Source organism: Fusarium solani, assembly GCF_023522795.1.
Source record: "Fusarium solani strain SB1 chromosome Unknown bctg00000009, whole genome shotgun sequence".
Classification (NCBI taxonomy): domain Eukaryota; kingdom Fungi; phylum Ascomycota; class Sordariomycetes; order Hypocreales; family Nectriaceae; genus Fusarium; species Fusarium solani.
This window is the reverse complement of record NW_027072144.1, coordinates 2,737,721-2,755,276: the sequence shown is the minus strand read 5'-3', so window position 1 is coordinate 2,755,276 and position 17,556 is coordinate 2,737,721. Positions and strand designations below refer to the sequence as shown.

The 17,556-nt window shown below is 51.7% G+C and overlaps 5 protein-coding genes across 5 annotated transcripts; 2 read left to right on the top strand and 3 right to left on the bottom strand.

Moving 5' to 3' along the window:
• Positions 1-133: 133 nt before the first annotated feature.
• MRS44_013903 (uncharacterized protein) lies at positions 134-1,163 on the bottom strand (the record flags this gene model as incomplete). The annotated part of the gene is made up of 3 exons (XM_065617342.1): positions 134-406; positions 486-1,043; positions 1,098-1,163. The coding sequence occupies 3 exons, from the start codon at positions 1,161-1,163 to the stop codon at positions 134-136; spliced, it is 897 nt and encodes a 298-aa protein (XP_065473414.1).
• Positions 1,164-2,896: 1,733 nt separating this feature from the next.
• Positions 2,897-3,991, bottom strand: MRS44_013902 (uncharacterized protein; the record flags this gene model as incomplete). The annotated part of the gene is made up of 4 exons (XM_065617341.1): positions 2,897-3,064; positions 3,131-3,361; positions 3,420-3,552; positions 3,741-3,991. 4 exons carry the CDS (start codon positions 3,989-3,991, stop codon positions 2,897-2,899), a joined length of 783 nt encoding a protein of 260 aa, XP_065473413.1.
• Positions 3,992-5,657: 1,666 nt separating this feature from the next.
• Positions 5,658-5,888, top strand: MRS44_013901 (uncharacterized protein; the record flags this gene model as incomplete). Its single annotated transcript, XM_065617340.1, has 1 exon — positions 5,658-5,888. The coding sequence occupies one exon, from the start codon at positions 5,658-5,660 to the stop codon at positions 5,886-5,888; it is 231 nt and encodes a 76-aa protein (XP_065473412.1).
• Positions 5,889-9,346: 3,458 nt separating this feature from the next.
• Positions 9,347-14,958, top strand: MRS44_013900 (uncharacterized protein; the record flags this gene model as incomplete). Its single annotated transcript, XM_065617339.1, has 10 exons — positions 9,347-9,452; positions 9,577-9,586; positions 9,624-10,027; positions 10,126-10,531; positions 10,593-11,302; positions 11,557-11,932; positions 11,983-12,766; positions 12,816-13,317; positions 13,367-14,093; positions 14,352-14,958. 10 exons carry the CDS (start codon positions 9,347-9,349, stop codon positions 14,956-14,958), a joined length of 4,632 nt encoding a protein of 1,543 aa, XP_065473411.1.
• A 698-nt stretch (positions 14,959-15,656) lies between these two features.
• MRS44_013899 (uncharacterized protein) lies at positions 15,657-17,184 on the bottom strand (the record flags this gene model as incomplete). Its single annotated transcript, XM_065617338.1, has 4 exons — positions 15,657-15,923; positions 16,506-16,846; positions 16,909-17,037; positions 17,091-17,184. 4 exons carry the CDS (start codon positions 17,182-17,184, stop codon positions 15,657-15,659), a joined length of 831 nt encoding a protein of 276 aa, XP_065473410.1.
• Positions 17,185-17,556: the final 372 nt, after the last annotated feature.

Sequence of the window (17,556 nt, the reverse complement as noted above, 5' to 3'; positions counted from 1 at the left end):
CTTTGCTTCCCGCCGCTTACTAAGGGCCTCATTTGAGTCGAAGGATCTGGATCTCAGACTTCAATAATACCATCTCATGCATTATTGCCTTTGTTGACTTAGAAAATGACTTCAGCGCCTCAAGTACAGATGCCTAAGAGCTACTCTGATACCTTCTGATTCGTCTTTCAAGATATTTAGACTGAGAGCTAGCCTCAAGGATGGTCTTTGGAGTCTTCGAGGCCCAAGGGTCGGGGAGGCTTGCCTCCTCCTTGGCAGGCGTTGGGGTCCGTAGCTGCACATCAAGCTTTGATATGACACTTTCGGGGTCTAATGGAACAAGCCCGGCTCCTCTAAAACCCCCCTTGATATTGCTTGTTGTCATGGTGGCCTGGTAGGCGGCGTAAAAGGCTAGGAAGAACTCGGTCTTCGAAATGTGGGTGAGAAAGCATCTGATCAGATGCTCCATCTCTCGACCGTATGCCTTTTTGAGCGGCCCAAAGCACCCGATGCCAAGAGGCTGGAGCAGATGAGACGAATGAGGCGGCATACAAAAGCGTAATAATCTTGTTTTCCTCGCAATACTTCTCGAAGTCGACTGAATGGTGACTTTCGTGGCCATCAAGGATTAGAAGACGATAGCGACCATTTGATCGGGTAGTTGTATGCCGATCAAAGTGTTTTAACCACTCGAGACCCGTCTCGTTATCAGTCCAGCCATTGTAAGTCGCGGCGATAGCCCAATCGCCCGGGAGGTTGCTTTCCCGGCACCAGCTGGCGAGGTGATATTGGCCTGCAACCACGATGAGCGGCTGGATCGCCCACCCCTCGGCATTGATCGCTTGGATGACTGTGGCGCATTCCCGATTTCCGGTCTGGACTGATTTTGGTCTTCCACGCCTTTCGGCGCCTGTAACGACCATTCCGCTTGCAATCATGCCCATCATAAAGCCGGTCTCATCAAAGTTGTAGATATCGGTGAAGGTGATACCATATTTCGCGATTGTATTCGCTACGAGCGTAAACCAATCATGAATAAGGGTCGGATCTTCGCATTTAGCCCTCTAATAGTCATACTTGCGAAAGAAACGCGTCTTGAGGTCTAGATGTCGCTTGACGAAGTTTGAAGCCCAGTTCTTGCCAACTGGTGATGCGTTACGGTCGGCAAGCAGTTGATTGGCCATTTCTTCAACACCACGCAGTCGCGGGGGAAACCCTCGCGAATCTAGGTCGAGGTTAAATTGAATAATGATCTGTTCCTCTAAATCTGATACCTTGCGTGATTTGGGTATGGTATCGCGATGAGAATGCCCTTCTGTCGGCAATATAAGGCCCAAAAACGGACCTGGTAGATGCTTGCAGCGCGTCGGAGACTTAATTTTCGGTCATTTTGAAGGGCTTGAAGAGCAAGAAGCATATTAGCCTCGTTATTAAATTGAGACATATCTGGTGGTTGAGAATCAAATGATCAAATGGAAGAAAGAGAGATTGAGGGAATTTTTGTTGCACTTGCTTGTTTGTTGCACTTGCTTGTGGGGCACGTTACGTTATTTATTCGTGGTTTTGCTTCACGCGAGACATCCTCTACCAAACCAAGGCACGCCAAATCAGATTTCTGCCACACACTTTACCCCCCTTACTGAACTGCCTTCTCCAAACAGAAATCACATCCCAAGTTAAGTCAGCATGACTGGAGGCGAAACTACTTAGTACTCCTAATTAAAACATGGGTCGCATCCCAGAGTGTGCATCGCTTGCATTTACCGCCAAGCACAGCAACGATAATGAACGAAATTCCACAGACGATAGCTAACCGAATTGTAATGTAGGCACGGTGCCCGAGGCGTATATGATGTGGCCTCCAATGCGGCACTGGTTAGCGAATTTGGCACTTATTTAAATGAGGTCATTTAAATGAGGGTGCCATCAAGGGAGATCTTGGAGAAGGGCTCCATCCAGCGATCTGAGGTCGGTTTGCCCGGTTCCTCCACCTGCAAGAGCTCAACACTAACGTCGTGTGCCCAACACATGCCACCGCGCCAGGGAACAAGGAACGACACGCGAGGAACCATGGTTGCCCACCAAATTGTGAGAAAGTCCAGATGCCAACAGCTGGATTCATGAACTCCGTGGCTTCCGATCATAGTAAATGCGATGTCATCTATAGCATTAGCCCCTCCCAACTCAGGCATGGTTCAACACTATCACTTCTGCGTACCGGAGCGGTGCAACTTCATCGTCAACGATGAAATATTTTCCAGCCAGTCTAAGTATTGGCAATAATTTCAAATCTTCCTTTCATAAATCACTCTCGCTCTAGAAATCGCTAGAACATGTGTCAGACCGTGAAGTCTTCGGTGGCGAAATAATGAAGTTGGTGCTACGCCCCATCAGGGATTGTGTGCAGACCTTACCAATATTGTGTATTCGCCCTGTCGCCTGTGGACATTTGCTCAGATCGTTTACCAGACAAAATAATCGCGTCATTGTTCGCTTTTATGCTCCTAGTTTAGAATATTCTTTGCTAAAACTTCCTAAATGTTGTTTGAGCCTCAGATAGCGCTGCGCAGAAGCTTTAGTATCAATAAGAAAGGATGACGGTGCAGAGATGATGTCCTGACAAGGGGAGCAGACGATGCAAGCCATAGCGTTAGGCCGGTGCAGGCGGCGTGCATGATGAAGACGACGCTGCTGGGTCCGTAGATCTTCTCGCGGCGTTATACACGAGCTGCTGACAAGAATCACCGTGGTGGAGTGGAATCCGAACTACGGATACGGGTGCTGGGCAGCGGTAGCGATGGGATCCGGTCTTGCGCGCATCGTGGGTCCCGGGTTTAAGAATGACCCAAGTAACGAATAATAATGATAAACCTCCTTCCGTCCATGGAGAGTGACACATGACCGAAACCGTATTAATTTATGCGGTCAAGCACTGGGATCCCAATACGGTGTGATGATAGTCAAACGCCTTCGCCATGCCATAAAAATGCGTTGCCGCAGCGAGCAGGACAAACATGTGGAAGATCTGATGGGAGCTGCCCCAGATGTCGAATGCTCCAGGGAAACTCCTCTCCGGCCATCGAGCCTACATTCCCAGTCAGTCAGTCAGACACCGTCACTGTAGGAGTCGATTGGGACGTTTGCGCCTGACCGCGTAGAGAGCTGCGCCGAAGATATACATGGCGCCGTGGATGATGATACGGGTGACGCTCATCCTGTTCTCGAGCCCCTTGTAGCCGTAGATAGTAATACCGTGGATAACAGGGATGAAGCCGGATAAGCCGAGGCCGATGAACATCATGGCTCGGTATGGTCGCCATTTTGAAGTGCGGAACTGCTCTGCCCACGAGACAACGGCGCATCCGGTGCCAAGCAGACAGATCTGGGTCTTTGTCAGTGGCCGTCACCGTTACGTCACGTCCTCTCAAAGTCAAACTCACCAGGCACAAGTACGCCGTGAGGAGTGTAGGCTTGCAAAAGAAGCCATAGTATAGCGCCGGCACAAAACTTCCCACAATCAATACGACAATTCCCGTGTAATCCAGCTTATTCCCCCACCGCGCGACCTCCTGGCTGTGATTTAGCACAGCGTGGAACGTCGCGCTCATGCCAAGGCACAGTACTGCGCCGCCAATAAAGCACGCGAAGACGAGCACGTCAGACACCGTGGCAGAGTCGTAGCGCGGGCGGATGACGTAGTACAAGTAGGGCGAGCCAGCGATGGCTACAATGGCGCCGACGAGGTGCGACCAGATGTTGACGGATTCATTGTGTAGATAGAAGAGGGAGCGCAGCGAGTGCAGGTAGGAAGGGCAGATTTGGCAATAGGCAGAGTAAATGAAGGCGTTGTCGCGGCGCCAGGGGGGAGGTCGTCCCAGAGGAGGAGGAGTGTTTTCTCTGCTTTATCCTCGATGGCCTTAATTGTGTTGATAGATTCTGTTGATAGGCCTGTCGCTGAGAGACGGCGGTGGCGCAATGCTACTTCCTGGGGCGCAGACTGTGAGCTTCTCATGGCGCTTTGTAAACAAGATGTTAGATGAATGGATTGATCAGATACGATTTTTAGGGTAGAAAGAACTCAATCAGTCGCGAGTCGTGTGTTGAGGTCTTGGGTTTTATTTAGTGGATCGGATGGCGTTTTTCGTCCTGACACGTTACTAATCTGGGGTTCCTAGACGGAAGTACAACTGTACCAAGGACTCGTAGTATTTTTTGTCAACATGCCATCGTTTCGGCCGTACACACGTGATAGGTTCATTTCCTCTGTTATCCACCATCGCTGCAAATCCTAGTCAACGGTTTTATTGATTGGCAATATACATGTAAATGGTGTTAATCATCATCGTCCCCCCTCAGAGCGAGCAGGAAAGCTCTTGCACATCGAACCATCCTCCAGCGGCTATGCTCCATTCCATCATTATCAGGGACTGTTGGACCGGAAGAGAAGAGAAGAATAAGATGTCGATTGTCCACTTCGCTGTACTAGATCAACCGTTGAGTAAGCTGCCACAACTACGGCGAGCTTCCTTTTCCACGGGATCATATCTACCCCTTAATTCTTGGCCAACCTAGGACTGTACATTGATTCGAACGCTCGAGTTTTGATCTGTTGTCACGAGGAGTGTCGAGATGCCCTCTGCACTCGCCGTGCGCGAGTGACCACGCATCTTAGGGTTAAGCACCGGATCCCAGAGGAAGCAAGAAAAGGGGTTGATGAAGTACCTGAAATCCTGTAGCCTTCGTGACCCTAACGAGTCGCCTCTTCGTGATGATGGTTCGCCGAGCGCCGCTAGCTTGAGGTTCATGATGGGTTTATCTGTCTTGGCTTAGGTAACTATCGCGCAATTAACCTCCGATCTATTAAGGGCTGTTTCTCTGACCCCCTGGCAAATTCTTGCCCTAATAATGGCATGGCGCGGCATGGGCATGATATTGACGAAATGATTATGTTAACTTGCAGACGTGAGGACCGGACCGAAGAGAAAATACTACACCATCCAGTGAAACGGGGCCTTAGTCTGACCACTAGATCGTGCGGGGGCCTACTAATAATACCTGTAGTTGATCCTTAAAACGTGGACTTGACTAAGGGAAGATATTAGAATAAGCGTAAGGCGCCTTAACCTCGGAGCTATCGGAACTTACTTTTGCTAAGCAACGGCCGTGGTCCATAGATAAGAACCAGCGAGGATAAGATATAAAAGCACGTCAGTCGCGAGCTTCTCTCTGCCCTTATTCAACTCCTTCTTTATCATCCCGGTAGATTTTGCTACCTCCTCGCACGACGTGACACTAGTGGCCTGTCTGAGGACTTAGTGAGTCTACCGGCAGACGAGCGAAGAATAGCTTTGATTCTTGATCTAGAGGACTTTGTGATAGACCAGTGCGAATACACGGCTAAGAAGACGAGCCGTAGTATCCTTTGCTGGTTAAAGAGCACTTGCCCTCTCCCGAGCTACCCGAAGCCCTTCACGCTTATGCGCCTTCCGTCGACTACGGTTAAAGTATCGGCGGCTATTTAACTAAACTCGTCATAATATTCCGAGCGTATAGGCTGCCGCCTCATATCTGCGACAGGATAGCAGGCATCTAGTTAAGTAAAAGGCAGGTATAACTCCCGAATAGGATCTGGAACCACGCTTTCTAGACGTAGGCCGACTATATAATAGGAATTCACCATGCAGCTTGTTAAGTCGCTGGCGGTGGACGAGGGAATGAGCTATGCTGATAGGTGTGAGGATGAACTCTTGGAGGAGAGCGATTGCAGTGATAGTGACGACCAGGAGGATGATCAAGTGGTGGTAGGCGAGGACACAGACGATTGGGACGAGCAAGGAGAAGACGATGCTTTTGGAGAGGCACATGAGGACCATCGAAGCGTGGGCGATGCTGGTGAGGGATCGCCGTAAGTACGGGGATGACGGGGCTAACGAGGGTCTAGCGGAGGACGTGCTGGAGCTCTTTTTCGGGCTGAATTAGGCACTTTATATGCAACCTCTCACTGATGACCGGCTAAGCTCTATAGCGTTGATCTAATCTGGCGGTGTGCTTAGATTTTCGCTTTATTTGAGCAGTTTTCGCTCCGCTAGCTCCTCCACGATATATCTATCGGCTCTGATATATATATAAAAGCTCCTGTTTCTCGAGTATGCCCTTCCGCTGAGTGACTATCTAAGTTGTGGCGTTACCTGCCGTCCGCAAACGAAACTGCTGGAGCGGCGGGAGCCTGTACTGAAATGATATATGGTGACGGGCTCTTAATCGCCATTTGAGAAGGTGATGAGTCTTCGATAGTACGGGCGCTAAATCGGCCGTTCGAACGCGCCGCTATTTCTTCTTTACGGGACGAGGATGGCGAAAGGGTTTCTTGCGGGGGATAACATTGAGAGATCTCGATAGGTTAATTTCAACTCTTCCCTGAGCATTTCATCGAGCAGGCTAGCTGCCTGTGCTCTGAACTGATGTTGGGCTGGGACCCCACTGCTAATCTGAACAAGATTGAAGACGACATAACTAACGCTGATGAAGGCTATTCCTTTGTGCAGTATCCCGATAGTGGGCTTTAGGAGGTCTACCTCGAGTTATGCAACGAAGGATATACGACCGAGAAGGAGAGCCTTTCTCGCGGCGGCATATAGGACTGGCATGCAGTATTTGAGTAGCTTAAAAAGGACGAGGCTTTTCGCAGGTCCAGGCGAGGCTATCTGTACACTGGGTGCGGTTGGATTCTAAGATGTAAGGAACTGCTAAGTCTATGGTGCGTAAACTGCGAACTCGGCCTAAGAGGCTTCTACGATTATAATAGGTCGATGATATATAGTACGCCACCATAAGGCGAAGAGCTCTATGATCGAAAGTCAATCCCTCCTCTAATGCGATTCGCGCCAATTCCTCTGTGGAACAGGACGTCAGTGACTCGATGATATCGTCTTCTAGAAGCCCCTAGTTCTTTGTCACATTTGACGAGGGGATGTTGACTGTGCGTTGAAGCTCTTGATTTTTAACTGAATGAGTGACTGAAGTTGGTCCGTTTTATCCTTCCTTGGATCCCTCGTATTCGTCAGCTATGACGGAGTGTTCTTCACGATCTGTTTTATCCAGGTTTGATTTTTCTTGGTCAGACAGCCCGTGTGTCAGAGCGGCCTTAGTAATACGATGTGATATTCTTAATCATCATATAACGTTACATTAGCTATCTCTTGGTTTTGTGCCTCTCCTTCGGCGCCATTTGATGCGATTTCCCAGTTAGTGAAGTCAATCTCTTCTTGCTTAATGTTTTTTATGCTGATCTTATATTCCTTACTTCTATTAGGTCGTAGACCTATTCCGCACGTGTAAAATGACTTCTTAACTATATTAGAATGCTCTTGGAGCCGATCCCACGCCTTGGCCACAATGTGTGTTATTATGATCTGCTTTTTAGTAGGAGTCCATGGCTTGGAACTGCGTTCCGGGTTAAGGTCTCTCTCGGCAATCTAGTCGTCCGCAAATTGCTGTAACCACTGCTTAAAAGGGTTGTTTATTGATATATCCGGTGGTTATAGGGAGACTTGTATAGCCAGGAGGGATTATAGCCGGGAGGATATTCTTCTCTGATAAGAGTGTTGTTATGGCATCGGTCTTATGAAAGCTGGCTATATCCATAATGAGCATGAATTCCTGGTATGGTCTTTTGCAAGGGATAACTTCCTCGTTTACCTACTTTAGGAATAACTTCTTATTATTATAGGCCGTTGGATTGAACTTAACTGTGATACTAGGGTGATAAAGATGCCCCTCTCTCCTTAGTATCTTTCCCTTCGGTGGCTTAGCTCCTTTGAAGATTAGCTTTAGTTTTAGCCAGCCAAGACTATTTAGCGAAAATTGGGAGTAAAAGAGTGGCTTTTCTCTTGTTCTAACTACTTCGATCGGTCTTGCCGGAGATAGTTTTTTCGCCCTCAAAGTCATAGGTTGAGCCGCCTGTGTGTTCGAAAGGTACCGGGGTCTTATCTACGTTCAGGATGTAGTTATTGTGAAAGCGACGCTTTGGCGAGTCTAATATATTAGGGATCTTTTTATATGGCTTTGGAGGGAATTTAGGGGGCTTTGCCGGCGGTGGTGATGGTCTTAGTTGAGTATTCCGGCGAAGAAAGCGAAGAAAGCTAGTAACAATCCTTAAATACTCTTCTGGGGTCTTCTGGGCTTAGTTGGCGAGCCAGCGTTTAATAATGCGGTGCCTTTTTCTTGAAGTTTAGGAACTATGCATTTAAGAATCCCAAATAGCTGATTATATTCTAGATAGAACTTTCCAAAGAGGTATTTTGCTATGGTCTGGAACTAAGCAATGGTAATGATTTTCCTCTTTGATCGATATTAAGCGAAGCGTCTGAATAACTTATCCTCGAGCTCTGGCTAATGAGGCCTCTAAGTCGACTGTTCGGGCACTACGCCGAGGAGCTTTTCCCTATTCTTCCACTATACTTTGATCGTCTGTTCATTGATTAAGAACCACTTTGCCGCCTCAGAAAGGTATGGTTAGCGATAACCATCACTTTATTGAACGCGTTGAGAGCCTCTTGTGTTGGGCTTTGGATCGTAAATGCGGTGGTTAAGGAGAAAAGTAATACTCGCACCTTCTTATCATGAGAATACGTTTCTTCTTTGCGCTTGAGGGGCGAAAACGGCTTTGACTTGCGCTGAGAAGGTGGCTTTGGCTTTGGGCCGCGCTTGGGCTTCAGTGTTACCTGCATATTCGGGTCTTTTGGTTCTAATACCATCCTTGCGACCTAGGGATATGTCAGACCGTTTTAAATGTCAAAAAAAGAGGGTATTCTGACTCCTTAGTTGAGGGATTAATCTAATATCGGATTTGAATGAGCCTCATCGGCTTTAGCCCTTAAGGGCATAGTGGGTGGGGTGGGTGGGTCAGCTCCAGTTTGCCAAGAGGTTGAATTTCTCGAGTTTCTAGGGTTTTCGGTGACAGAAGTCCCTCCTTCCCTGCCGGAATGTCTTTCAATTAAGCAGGTGGCTGTTCCAACCCGCTCTTCGTAGAGGGGCCGAAAATTGCTAGAGACGGGAAGGAGTTGGAACCGTCGGTTGGGCGAAGACTGATCAAATTGTTGTGCAGGGTGCATAGACCCCAGTACTAGGAGGGAGTCTGTAAAAATAGGTCTGACAAGCAAACTCTACGAGGGGTATCCAGGCTTATCGATGGTGCCCGCAATTACGTCGTAATTCGCTTGGACCACGTGACAACTTATCCCCCGCAAAAGGCGGCCCGTGAAATCGTGTGCGCGACGCCTGATAAGTGCGTTTGATAAGTCCCCCGCAACTTATCTAGCTCCGGACGGAAAAACGACACCACATAGAAAGGCCTTGATCGACCGAGATGGCCGCAGACGACTCGTACACGGCCGCAGACGAGCGCGCCCGCGCCGCCCGGAGGGCGGGCCTCCAGGCGAAGAAGGACGAACAGCCGGCGAACACGGCGCGGAGTTACGCTGCGAAGCAGCGGGAGTGGAAGGCGCGTCCTCCCCGGCCGCCCCCCTCTCTTCCCCCTTTCCCCTCCCTCTTTTTACGCAGGAGCCCCGTGGACGGCTAACAGACGAAAACCTATAGGCCTGGTGCCGTACGCCCCGGGCTGCGGCAGACGGCTCACTCTATAGCTGGCCCGACGGCGAGCTCGTAACGCCGGACAAGCTAGCGGCGTGGCTCAAAGAGGATGTCCTCTTACGACGCGTAGCGCCGCCGCAGAAGAAGCCACGGGCACGGGGTAGTGGTAAGGACAAGGGCAAGGGCAAAGGCAAGGCGGTACAGTTACGGCAGCAGCTTGAACAGGAGCAGCTCGAGGCCGCGGCCCTGGCAGAGGCCGAAAGCCTAGCCGAAGCCCTAGAGGTCCCCCTGGCCGAGGCCGCCGAGCTGCTCGCGGACGACCGCGAGGGCTACGTGCCACCCACGGCCCTTGCGCCGGCTGCAGCAGACCTTGCCGAAGGATCTCTGCTTACGAAGGGCACTATCGACGCCTATATCGCGGCCGCTATCGAGCTCTGGCGGCTCCAGGTGGCCCACGGTAACGCGAACACGGAGAACCCCGGGGCGCCGCCGTACGGGGCTTCCTTGAGCAACGAGGCCGGCAGCGGGGGAAGCACGACCGCGCCTCCTTTAAAGACCGCGGAACCGACGGGATCCAGGCCGGCTATTCGCACGATGAATGGCTCCGGATCCAGGATCTCCTTCTCAGCGGGGCCGCATACATGCCGCAAAACCTCCGTACACGAGTCGACCTCCTATTCGGCCACTACTACCTCCTACGAGGGGAGAACCGCCGTAAGATGGAGCTTGCAGACCTGTCCCTACTCGACTATCCGTCTTCAGAAGGCCCGACCCCCTGTGGCTGCCTCGTGACCCTTCTGCGAGACGGTAAGCTGAACAAGACGGCAAAGAAAGAGTTCATGGGCGCCCTCCGGCATAAGGACCCCTTGCTCTGTACGCAAGGGGCTCTGGCACAGCTCTTCTTCTGGCGCTGGCACGTCGCCGGCGAGTCGCCCCCGTCCTTCCGGCGCCGCCAGGACTGGTATCGGATCAAGGTCCTTGTTGGACGGGACCGCGAGCAGGAGCTCTCGTACCCGACGCAGCTACAAGAGACCTGGGCGCATCTTCGGCGCCGCTGGCCTTGTCGCGTCAAAGAAGACTCACCTCCCGCGCAGGGTAGGCGCCCAGGACGCTGAGACCCACGGCACGTCGCTCGCCCAGATCTCGCAGGCCGGCCGCTGGAACCAGAGCGTGCTCTGCCAGGCCTATCTTACGCACCTACCGCGCCAGTTCATGCGTATCGTCGCCGGCTTCTCGGCGTCACCGGGGGACTACTTCCTCGCGCGTGCGGCTAATGAACCCCCGTACGTCTTACAAAAGCAGCTCTGGCCGTGGATCGAGGAGTGGGAGCCTCGCTTTGAGGCGCGCGCGCGCCGGCAGTGCTGGGCAGAAGGCGGCCTCGACGACGACGACCTAGCCGCCGACGGCTTCCTTAAGCTTATGCGACGCCTGCGCATAGTGCTCTTACAGGACCTGGCTGTCTTGCAGCCTCGCTACCCGTCGCTGCCCTTCTTCGCCCACGCCCCTTTTAATGGGCCCGAATGGGACGAGTTCGCCGTCGCCGTTCGCTCCGACGCGGCAGGGGCTACGGAGCCGTTAAGCCTGCTCGTACAACGCGCGCTGCCAGCAGCGCTGCCCATATATCAAATCCAAACAAACAAATTGCCAAACAAATCAAACAAATGGAGCGAAATCTTATTTCAAATCAAACAAATACAAAATCCCAGATTTGAAATGCAATTTGATATATTTGGTACGCAATATAGCGAGGTGGCCTGGCAGGTCTAGGCTGTTGCGTGCGAGATGCTAGCCTACCCGGAACCAGCTTCGCTGTTCATGCACTGATTAGTCTGACCAATCAGAGTCATCCTGAAGATGCTTGTTAATGAGCTACTTTTCTTCATGATTGAGAGGCCCGGGCCTAAAAGTCACTTCTTATTATCGTTGTTCCCCACAGGATCAGCACGCGTTTGGGGGAATTGTTTACCTGCTTTCAACACGTACCAGCGCGGACTGATGCATACCCAACGACATCATGCTTCCTTCTCCCACGCTCCGCCTTTGCTCTTCTCCGACCGCCTAGGAACTTGGCAAGTCAACTCGAATCGACGACGCAGACGGCATTACCAGACCATCCCACCGTTGCAGATCTCCCGCAAGCGGTATGGAGGAACAAACGATATGTTCTGGAAGAGTCCTTATCCAGAAAGGGGTCGAAGGGCCGGAAGAGCTGGATCAAGCGCCATGGTTTATTTCTTGTTGAACTAGATGCCAACGACAGCCCGTCGAACCCTTACTGGGCCTGCCGTTTATGCGATGTGAAGGGCCAGCCCGAGTTCTTCGCCGCTGCCGCTACCAGTTCGGCGGCTGACCACCTCCGCAAGTACGTCACAAGTGAAGCATCGCCAGCTTGAGCATCATTGACAAGTGCAGGTCACACCGGATCTTCGAAAGCAGCCAAAGCGCCGATACAGACCCATCGACCGACGACTCCGATCGGGCCAAGCGACCACGCTTACACTATAGCGCCGTCCCGCGAGCCAAAGTCAAGATTGTCCGAGAACTAAGCCTAGGACTTCTGATCAACGCCGACGTTCCCTTTTCTTTCTTCACGGATCCATTCTTTGAACAGCTCGTGTGGCAGCTCGACCCTCATTTATCAGGCCAGATACCATGGAGCCGGCAATCGATGAGCCGTCTGCTGGACGACATGTACAAGGCCAAGAAAGACCAGGTCAAGCAGGAGCTTTTGGATGCCCTCACCAAAATTCATCTCGGGTTCGACCTCTGGACCTCGCCCAATCGGTACGCTATAATGGCGGTCACAGCTCACTTCCTTGACCGCCAGGGCCACCACCAGTCACGCTTACTTGCACTTCGACGCCAGCTCGGGTGCCATAGCGGAGACAACCTCGCCGTGACGCTTTCGCAAATCGTCCAAGAATGGAAAATAGAGGATCGAGTTGGAACAGTGATCTCGGACAACGTGTCCTCTAATGATAACTGTCTTGAACATTTCTATAGAACTCTCGACACAGAAATGACACCGGCGGATGTGCGTGCCAGACGCATGCGCTGCTATGGACATATCTTGAACTTGGTAGCTCGTGCGTTCCTTTACGGGGAAGATTTCGAGGCTTTCGAGGCCGAGTCGCAGGTTTTCGACCTTCTCGGCCGCCACGAGGAAGACCTACGGCACTGGAGAAAGAAAGGGCCGGTGGGAAAAGCTTCATAACGTAGTCAAGTTCATCAGATCGTCCCCTCAGAGATGCGAGCTCTTCAAGAGGATCGCACGCGAGAACGATGAAGCACAAGGCTTTCTCCTAGCGGGCGAATCCACGGCGGAGCTAGAGGTTGTCCTGAACAATGACACGAGATGGAATTCTACCTACCTTATGATCTCTCGGGCGCTTGTCAAGCAGGGAGATATCAGGGCCTTCTTAGTACATCCGGATGTGGAGGGATGGCTACCCGAAGGCGATGTCTTGAAAGGTGATGACTGGAGGCTTCTGGCGGAAGTCAAGCATATCCTTGAGCCATTCTATCTGCAGACTATGAGAGCGCAAGGGTGGGGCAGTGAGGGAGGCCATGGACGCCTTTGGGAGGTGATGACGGGCATGGAATATTTGCTGGAACATTTGGAGGAATGGAAGCTGTTCTATCACGCTTCCCCGGACGAGACAGTGGAAGAGAATGCCAACTCGCAGGTGAAACTACCTCGAGGGCGACCAGACCGAAATCGCCAGCTCCCTGCTCGATTCAAGGACTGTGAGATGGACATGCAGCCGCGAAAGCCACAGGAGGGGACCCGTTCCAGATCGTGGCCGAGGAGAATATGGTGGACGGGGCAAGGCGTCCGGATTGTCGAAAATCGAAGACATGGGAAAAGATCATCGACGATATTTAAGGCTCTCTATCACGACTGCCTGGCAGAAGCTCAATGAGTACTACACCAAGCTAGGGGAGTCCCCGTTGTTCGCCGCATCCATCATTCTGCATCCGGCTCTTGGCATGAGTTACCTCGAGATGAACTGGGCTACGGAAGCGCAGCTCGTATGGGTGAGAGACGCCAAGATGGGTCTATCCGACTACCTTGACCGCTGGTATCGCTGCAGCCGGCCGACGGCAGCGGATGAACAGCAAAAGGCAATTGCGGAGACTGCGACATCGCCATGCGTGCCACGGAAAATACACGAGGATAGTGTGTTTAAACAATGGGTGAAAAGCAGGAGAGCTCGAGCAACGGTGATGGGCAGCGAACTCGAGCGCTATTTGCGGCTGGAACCACAAGAAACTGAGGATCCAATCGAGTGGTGGATGGCTCACCAGGGACCATTCCCTGTGCTCAGCCAGCTGGCTCTTGATATACTTGCTATCCCGGCGATGGCAACTGATTGTGAGAGATCTTTCAGCCTTGCTAAGCTGACGTTGACGTCGCAGAGACTTTCGATGAGTGCGGCAACATTGGAGAGGCTGCAGTGCCTCAAGAACTGGATCAGGCATGGTGCCGTGAAGCTTGGGGCTACTGCACCTGGGAAAGATGGGTTACACTGGGACATTGAGAGTAGTATGGAGAGCATAGATGTTGGGATTTGAAATATTTGATCAAATATTTCAAACAACAAATCTGGCTTTGCAGGCAATCAAATATTTCAAATATGACTCTGGATTTGATTTGTTTGATTTGAGGGCAGCGCTGGCTGCCAGAGCTAAGCGGCGTGTTAGAGAGCACGCGCGAGGCCCTCTTACAGAATAACCAGCGACTCGCCATCCGGTTAGAGGCCCGGCTAGAGGGAATTCAGGGGCGGTCTCGATTCCCTGCTCCAGGGCAAGGTCCCAATCACCTTTACCGGCCACTTTGGAGCCGGGCCAGCAGCGTCGCTGGCGCCGGCGCCGTCGACAGCCCCTACCTTGAACTTCAATACGGCTCCGGCTCCGGCTCCAGAGCCTCCAGTACCAGGTATGCCCGTCGTTGCAACCCTGGCCAAGGTCTTTACAGTGCGGGACGCCTGGAAGGAGTGGGAGGAAGGGATTGCAGGTCAGCCGGCTGTACGGGTGCTAGAAGAGACGTGGGGAAGCCGCTGGCGCCCGGGGAACGGGATCAGGGTGCAGTTCTGTCGCCGGAAGGTGATCTGGGACGATCTCTTGGCCCGCACGGCGTCCGGCAAGAGCGAGGAGGAGGCAGTTGCAGAGCTAGAGCTCTTACGCGCCGGCCGGAGCTTGAACCGGCTCGTCGACGAGCTCAAACAGCGCCGCCGGCGGGGCCAGGGCCAGGGCCGGATACGGGTACAGGTAGGGACCCCCGTGCCCGATGACCCAGACCCGGGACCAAGGCCGACTCGGGGCCAGGGCCATCGGGGGCGCTGGGCTCGGCTAGGGAGGAGGCGGACCGCCCCTCGTCGACGGTAAGCTGGCCGTCAGGTAGGATCTTTATATATTTGTATAGCGGTAACTAGTCCGTATATATATCTATCTATCTAGACGGCGTATTGTTTTTTTTTCTTAAAGATTAAGGAGCAGTAGGATCAGCGCATTGCTATGTCGTAGTCCTTGCAGCGAAGCCTGGCCCCCCCAGCCGCTGCACACACGCAAATATCTCAGCGCCCGCTCGCCTATATAGCGTCGCTCTTGAACCAAACGGACCGCCAGAGCGTAGCAGTCCTCCAGCCCTGGAATTGCATCGATTTGGCTCCTAACCGTCGAGATATTCGCGTGCGCGGCGCCGGGCACTTATCAGATGGTAGTTGTGTAATCACATACGATTTCCCGAAATTACTCCGCAAAACGACCCCACGATAAGTTCTGCTTATCTTTTGGTGTGGAGAGATGCCAACAGTGCTCCTCAGTGTTGTGTATTTCGTCCAAACACGAACATGGCAGCAGCAACAGCATCGTCAAATATTTTAAGCCACGTATCCTCATCCACGTAGCATCTAAAAAGTCGAGACCTACCATCCAGGACCACCTAATTGATAACCCCACCTAATGCATAACCAAAATTTCGCTCCTCCCATACAAAATCCAAATTTTAATATCCACAAAAACAGGCCAGATCCTTGATGAACATATGAGGCTTTAGAGAAAGTTTCTAGAAATTTATTCAGATTTTACTCTCTGCGTGGCTTTTTGACCTCCCGACCGCTCCTTGTGCGCTGGCAGTGCTTTGTTATGACCATAAAGTCCTCACTTTCGTCCTCTGACCTGACACCCACCTCAATCACCGACTCGACCTCCTCATCCACATCCACCTCTATTTCTGCCTCCTTTGAGTCAGGAAGAGCTTCTTCAGCCGCTAGAGCCTCCGCCAGAGCCATGAATCGTCGGTTCGGGTTCGGTACCGCCTTTCTTTTCTTCCCTCGCCGCAGCTGGGCCATCTATTCCTCGAGGCCAGTAATCCGCGTATTCAGAACGGCCACCTTCATCTCTAAAGCTTCTAACCCCTTTGCTATCTTACTATACTTCCTCCTGGTCGGGCGACTTCGGTATTTAGCCAAATCTCTTACTTGCCGGCTCGTCTTCGGCGTATCATCTGAGTGCAGTTAAGGAGGGCTTAGCGTCTTAAACTGTTCTACCCCTTGTCTCTATCCGGTTAAATTTCCAGATATAATAGAGCCTTATGACGATTTATTGGCCAATATCCAGTAATCTCTAGCCAGATAAGATAACCTCCTTCCTCAAACCCGCCTCCCTAGCTTTCGCGTATGCCCAGATAAAATTAACCTTATCAACCGGCGCAGAATCGGTCAAACTAGCCAGGTTTTGGAGTTCTTTCCGATATTCACCTTTAATTACATTAAAAATCCCATTATCCAACGGCTGCAAACCATGAGAACAATGTGCTAGCAGGTAGCAACAGTACACGTTGTTCAGAAAGCACGTAGCCATCCACTCATCCTGGGCGCTCGTTAGTAATCTTATAGCGGGAGAATCTGCGGGGAAACTACCAAAAGACTCACCTGCGCATGGCTCCCATGACCGTCAAGGATGATAAGTCTCGCGTCCGAGGCATTTAGAGGCTCTGTCTGGGGTAAATAAACATCTTTCAGCCACTCAAGAGCTATATGGTTATCGGTCCAGCCGTTCGGCGATGTGATGTAGTGCCAGTCCGCTATCGCCTCAAACTCCTCAAGGAACCACTGCTTCTGCAGCTCCTTGCCTTTGAAAATAATTCCTGGTTTCAAAGCTCGACCAGTTGCGGTGACAGCCTCAATAAACGACGTCCAAGCGCGCGACTGGGTGCCTTTCAACAGCGCCTTCTTCTTCGGGTCAGAGCTCCCGATTACAAGGCTATCCAAGCCTTATAGACAGCTAATTAGCTATGGCCTATCAAAACCCGTTGGGGACTTATGGGCAACGTACCGAAACCAGCCATTATGCCACCCTCGTCCACGTTAACTGTGTTCTCAGGCTTGATCCAGCCATACTCGGTCTCCCAAATATCAAAGTACCAATTAACCGCTTTTAGTGTAAACCCGTCAAATCTTGCGGCTTTCTAGCGTTTTCCAAGCTTAGTAGATAGTTTTTCGTGACGTTTAACAAACCTCGTGGTCCAGTTTTTACCCAGAGGCTTATTATCGCCTTGTTGCTAAAGGAGGGCCTCGACACAGGCGCGGAGTTGGCTATGCGAGGGAGCATAGCCAAGAGACTCTTGTCGCAGCACCCAACGGACGAGAGTCTCCTCCTGACTCTTTGAAACACATTAATGGGCTTAGATACGCTCATTCCTGCTCGCATGACCGTAAGGTCGTCTAGAAAGGGTCGACTAAGGCACTCCACGTTTCTGGGCCGCCTCGTTCTGCGAGAGGCCTCTATCAGTGGTATCGAATATAGCCTCAACTACGTCATCTTCGGTATAATTACAGCGAACCATTGTGGAAGGAGGTCCGACGAGTTTATTAGGTGAAAATTCGACCTGAGTGAATAGAGTAGCATAGGGTAGATGAAGCGAGATGCGAAGAAATTCAAAGGGCTAGAGAACCGGGTCACGAGGCAGAACGGGGAAAAGTC